This window comes from Drosophila takahashii, chromosome 3L, assembly GCF_030179915.1.
Source record: "Drosophila takahashii strain IR98-3 E-12201 chromosome 3L, DtakHiC1v2, whole genome shotgun sequence".
NCBI lineage: Eukaryota > Metazoa > Arthropoda > Insecta > Diptera > Drosophilidae > Drosophila > Drosophila takahashii.
Window position 1 is genome coordinate 7501053 of NC_091680.1, and position 6270 is coordinate 7507322.

The window sequence follows — 6270 nt, forward strand, 5'->3', positions numbered from 1 at the left end:
TTGCGATCATTAATCATGCAAAAGAGCAGACGGACCCAAATCCCTTGATCGATTTGAATCGAGTGTCATTAATTATGTCGGAGTTTTGTAGTTCAAGAGGGTCCCGCCATTAACGGGTTAGCTAAGTAAATAAATAACGTTGGTGGCTGACAAGAAATGCAGATCGTTCGGTTTGAATTCCTAATCAAGTGTCATTAATCACGGGGTCGCTTTGATTTTGGCATACGTTCAAGGTGACGGCACAAACAATTGCCGCCTCTGGCTCTTTTTTTTCCTGACGTGACATTGGAAATGTAATTTTTCCGGCCATACCACCCCGTAGTATTCCCTCCGAACCACGCCAAGCCAAAAACTCGAATTCAAAGGCATCCACATGCAATTTGCCGTCTTGTTGCTGCGAAACTAGAACACGAATGAGAACTTTTTATTGCCATTATGCTGGCTGGCTTTGTTTGCCCTTAGCCAGCGACAAAAAACATACAAAAATAGTTCTGTCGTTGCACGAAACGAAAATGGTACACCCTTATATTACAATCATTTCAAAACATTTAAGAAATATATTAAATTTTAAAAATGTTATTGATATAATAGAATTCTAGGGATATTTTCTAAAATATTTATTTGATACCTAAATAAAGATGTGAAATATTTCCAAGTGCTGACATATCCCAACTTAGTTAGTGTGCAAACTAGCCAAGAACCTAAGGTCAATTTTAATTCCGAGGCATTGAACTTGTTGTAGTTGTAGTTGGTGGGGTGTTTAAATAAAAGAAGGCGGAAAAGGGGGAGGTATGGGGATCGACCTCGCCTTGGCTCCGTTTCTTTGGATTTTGGGAGCTAGAGAACCTGCAGAGGCATGCAATTAATTCCTCAATGGCTGCATTGTTGTTACGTGTGGAGTTCGGATCACGAAAACAACTGCCAAAAGATATCTCATAGTTACACAACGCACAAAATGCGTTAATTAACAGAAATATGCAGCGCCCACTTGCTGCAAAAATAAGGCAAAACAAAAAACACTGCCAGAAAGCGAAAAGAACGCCCCTCGAGGCAAATAAAAATTTGTTTGCCGAGGACTCGATGAACCTGGAAGGCAGCTTATGCCCGGGTTATTTATGATTTTTCGCATAAATTTACGCGAACGCTCGTAAAAATGCGTGAAATACGACATTTTGAGTTCTGTGAAAGTGTAACAGACTCTCCGACCCCCAGCTAAAAGCCAAAGATACACCCGCAGATCTGGCCAGAGATCAGGCAACACAAAGCTCAGCAGCTCGCCGTGAACAATGTGGCAGCATTTGCTTGATTTGTGGCTTTCAGAGCGTTAAGACCCGGCAACAATGTTGCTAATAGACCTGGTCGAAGGCCTGACGAGGACGGGGAATCCGCATCTAGGCAGCCGAAAAATCCCAGACACACCAAGAGTCCTTTCTCACGGGCTGGCAATTTCGCCAGAACAAGTAGCCGAGTTTGTAGTTTGTTAGGCAAGTCATTACACCTTGGAAGGCATTTTGGAATTGCTTTGGGGAAATTAGTATTTTCAGGCGTTGTCTTTAAGGGAAATTGAGGTACAAGGAAGGAAAATAGTTTGTAGTTCTTGAACACAGTTAAAAGACAGCTTCCTTAAATAATTTTATATAATAATAATATAAACTGTTCAGTAAATAAAAAATATATTAAGATATTATTTCATAATAATTGAATGTTTGGGTAAACAAAAATAAATATTAATTAAATTTATAGTTAAACTAAATTTTATAACAAATTTCCACACCCTTTCCCTCTTAAATATTTAATAACTTTAAAAATAAATTCCGACTTCGGTGCTTGCAATACAAATTGATATATTTAAAGGTTTTACATAAATGGTTTACAGTCGTTCTAGTTATGAGTTAATGCATGGTAAAAGATTCCTGGTCGTTGAGTAGTTGAATGGTGACCTTTAAGTGACCTCAATCGTCCGCCAAGTCACCCACTCCCCCTCCCACTCCCTGAGGAGGAGCCGTGGTGACCCCACTGAAGGGCAGAGCGTGCTGGGTGGCCGAGGCCCAACTGCGGCGCGGAAGGATCCTGCCGAAATTGAAGTACTTCTGGCGCAGCTTGTCCTTGATCTCGTCCTCGTTCATAATGGCGCTGGCCTCGCGAAAGTTGAGGAAAATGCGACCCTTGTCGTCGGTTTTAATGGGCAGGATCTCGGTGCAGACATTGCGGGCCTTGAGGAGGAAGCCCTCCTCTTCCTGTTCACCGGCTGCCGAGGGAGGTCCTCCGGCGATGTTCATCAGCCGATCCTCGGGCAAAGTGGCCACAGTATCCAGACGCGAGTCCATCGATAGAGATCTTGGTGGTTTGGCCGTGCTCGGGTGGTTCTTCTTCTTGCGCAGGCAGAATGGATCCCGATCGCTGGCCTTAACATACTGGACCACCGGTCGATTGACGCCCCACTTGGGTCGATCGTCCATCTTGTTGGCGTCCTTATCCTTGCCCAAGTTCTTCTTCAGACTCTTTTCTTTGTCCTTATCCTTGCTCTTGGCCTTGAAAGTGGTCGTTGTGGTGGTGGTCGTGGTTGTTGTGGTCTCGTGATCCTTTTCAGCAGCGGATTCCTTGGCGGGTTGGGTCTGCGACTTGGATGTCTGAGTGGTGGTGGTGGTGGAGACCTCCCGCTTGAGCAGCACCTTGTAGAAGTTGTCGTGGAACAGGCAGAGATCGCAGTTGAGGGGCAACTCCGTTTGGGTCTCCACATCCGCCTGGTGACCCAGTGCGTCATCCCTCTCATCGGAACCGCCGAGATTCCCCAGTTGCAGCGGCGTCTTGAGGGGAATCAGTGCTAGTTTATCCTGTTCGGGCACCGAAACGGGAGCCACATCCACCTCCAGGGAGTCCGGGGAGAAACAGACTGTTCCCGATCTCCCTGTCGCCAGTGGGTCCTCCTCCTCCTTCTCCGCCTGATAGCCATCCTCCGTGTAGATCGAGGTATCCGTGCGATGGGTCATCGTGGCCTTTGAGTAACAGCTGGGAGATTGAGGTGCCTTCTGCATGGGTTGCTGTTGCTGCATAAAGTAAGTGGCTATCTGGAGGTTACCGATGGCATTTTGGAGTCCGAAAATATCGCTGGTAACCGGCAGGGGAATCAGAGTAGCCGGTTGCATCAGCAGAGCCATGTTCTCCTTGTCCTCGCCCAGGAAAGAGGTCTGTTTGGATCCTTTTGCTTCCTCTTTTTGCGCATCCTTGGGTGGTTTAATGGGCTTCGTGATGGTGCGTCGCAGGTTGATGGGTGTGCCTATCAGGACCTTTTCTTCTGTGATCACCGGTGGTGCAGCCCTTGGTGTATTGGATTCTTCTAGTACCTCTACTTTTTCCTGGGCTAATGGTTTAGTTTCCACATCCTCTTCCTCGTCCTCCTCCACGGACTGAACTCTGAGCAGCTCGGTCTCGTCCTCCTCTGTTTCCTGGGATACCTTCGATGGCTGGCGAACCATTCGCTTCATTTGCTTCTCCAACTTGGCCGCCACCTCAGCCTTTTGTATGGCATCCAGCATCGCTTGCTGCTTCTTCTGCTGCGCCTCCTCGCGTTCCACCAGTGTCCTTCGCTCGAACTCCAGACGCTCTTGCTCCAATTGCTTCTGCCGGCGAATGCGCTCCTCCTCGATCTGCTCCTCCTGCCGATGGCGCTCCAGTTCCCACTTCCGGATCAATTCCCGCTCGTGGAGCTGCTTCTTGATGGCATTGTGATACTCGGCCGCCTTGCGTCTCTTGTCCATTCGCTCGGCCAGCGTGTGGGCATCCAGCGGTGCATTCTGACCCCTCAAGTAGGTGGAGGAGGACTGCATGGACTGGACATCGTCCTCGCTGTCCTTCAAGTCGTGCATGCCGCGACTGAGCCATCCTGGCGGCTGCTGGGAGGCCTGATGACCCAATCCCCCATTGAAGTTGGCCCAGCGAGCACGCTCCCTTTCGTGCTGCTCGTGGACATAGAAGTCGCTCTGCTCCGGGTTTCCGATGTGCACCTGATAGGTGTTCGAGGTGGAGACGTCGCGACACATGCTCATGTTGGAGGAGCTGGGCGGTGCTGGCATATAAGAGTATCTAAAGAAAAATTTTAGAAAATATTTTGGAATTAAAAAAATATTTATTTTTAATTAAAGCCAAATACAAAAAAAATTTAAGTTATAAAAGTAATATTTACATGTACTTTTTATTCAAAGAACCTAAATATTACACATTTATGTTGGACAATATTCAAAAACATTATTTAAGTAACATTCTTTGTATCTATGGATACAAGAAAAGTACTCTAGAAATATTTGCCATGCAAAAATATCAGTAGGAAACCAGTCACAGAATTGGATAAAACTAAATTTAATATTTTAATGTATGATAATTAATTTAATTTAATGATTATTTCAAAGACAAATCCTTACTTTGATTTTACAAATCAGGTACACTGATAAGAAAAGTTGTCCAAAGATTTAATATTCAATTTAAATATTTTTGTTTGTTGGTTTAATATTTGATTTAAAGTCTTAAAATATTTACGGTAGTATGACTAACATTGAATCTAATATTTTTCACCTTGATTAACATTTTCTATTAAATATTACGTTGTTGTATGTAATTTTCAGCAATGTAAAAGTAGTTACTTGATAAGAATATAGTTCTAACAATGTGGGTAACCAGCAGTTTATTTGCCTCATGTTTAATTGCAGTTGTCTCATTTGTTTTCTGTGCGATTGGGTCACTTGGTTACTCACCCATCGGCCATGTATCCGTCGGCGGCGAGGGGTTCGTATCCCTGCCCTGGCACACGTCGTCCCTTGATGGTGTACACCTTGCCCAGCGGATTTTCCCGCGGGGGTGGTGGCTGACGATGTGGGTGGGGGAGGGGAAGGGGCATGGAAATGGGTGCAGGAATCGGTGCAGCCGTGGTCGTGCCCGCCTGTATCGATCGGCGGAGGCGTCGGCACCCGGCCACGCCCCCTCCCACGGCGCCCACACTTCCGCCGTCCAGGACACTGGCACTGCCCATTCCACTAATGCTCTCGATTTGGCTCGCACCGTCGTTGAACCAAATGTCCGGGGTGTGGGGATTCTTGGGCGTATCGCTCAGATAGCCGGAAGTGTCCTCCTCCTGGCAACCAGGAGCAACTCCGCCTCCCCCTGCGCCTCCTGGGGCATTGTTTAATCGATGTGCCTGTGCCTGAGCACCGTTGCCGGGATCAATGTCAGTTGGTTTCCCCGTCTTTTCCTGGTGCCTCACCCTCTGCCGAATGGCTGGCAAACTGGGACTCCGCAGGCGCTGCTGTTGCTGCTGCTGCTGCTGTTGCAGCAAAAGTTGCTGATGTTGCAACTTTAACTGCTGCTGTGCCTCCTGTCGCGAATTCTGCATCCTTCCCTTGGCCGTTTGCAGGGATGTGGGCACCAGTTCGGCATAGCGAGCGGGATTCTGCAGCTGCCGGGAAGTCATTCCGGGTGCATAGCTGCCTCTCCTCGTCCGGCGATACATCGACTCGTCCTCGTCCTCGAAATCCGCATCGGCATCCACGTCCAGATCGTCGATATACCGCTCCAGCTGGTTCATGTAGGCCTGGCTGCCCTGCCGAAACTCCGGCTGGCGGAGGATCAACTGCATGTCGGGACCCTGATTCGCCCGTCTCGAGTGACTGGAAGTCTGATTGGAGGTCGAACTGAGATCCAAGTTGGAGTAGTAGGTGCGAATGGAGGTGCGCTCGATCTTGTGGTGCGAGGTGTGCTGGTGATGGTACATCTCATCCATGCGTGCTATTTCCTCTGAAGTGGTAGAATAAAATATAAATTAAATATTTCTTAAATATATATTTGCTATAAACCCACCTCTCTCCTTGGCCCATTGCTGCTTTTTTAGGTCCAACAACCTGTGCGTTTGCCTGGCCTCCGGTCCCGTAATCATGTCAGTTCATTGCACTTCCACTTTACAGAACAGAAAGAGATATAGAAATATATCTAAGGTCGGCTGGAATCCTAGCACTCGGTGAAGCACCACACCAAGGCTGTGCAGGAGCCTCACTGAAATTCCTTCGAACCCGACAGCCGGGCACCGACAGCCGAAATTCGATTTGTTTTGCATTGGAATGCCAGCGGGTTGTCCTGGCAACAACGAGCCCCATTCAAGGAGTAAACAAAGCTAGTTTACTTATGTTACGAAGGGGGTATCTCAAATATTATAAGAGGTTTAACATCTAGGAATATGAAAAAGAGATTTTACAAATTATAATACGAAATAAACTACATCTACAT

General features: G+C 47.1%; 1 protein-coding gene across 1 annotated transcript; it reads right to left on the minus strand.

Moving 5' to 3' along the window:
* Positions 1–1832: 1832 nt before the first annotated feature.
* On the minus strand, positions 1833–6050 carry LOC108057354 (uncharacterized). The gene is made up of 3 exons (XM_017141573.3): positions 5848–6050; positions 4749–5784; positions 1833–4083 (listed from the first exon to the last, which is right to left on the minus strand). The coding sequence occupies exons 1-3, from the start codon at positions 5921–5923 to the stop codon at positions 1953–1955; spliced, it is 3243 nt and encodes a 1080-aa protein (XP_016997062.3). The 5' UTR covers positions 5924–6050; the 3' UTR covers positions 1833–1952.
* Between the last annotated feature and the right edge of the window lie 220 nt (positions 6051–6270).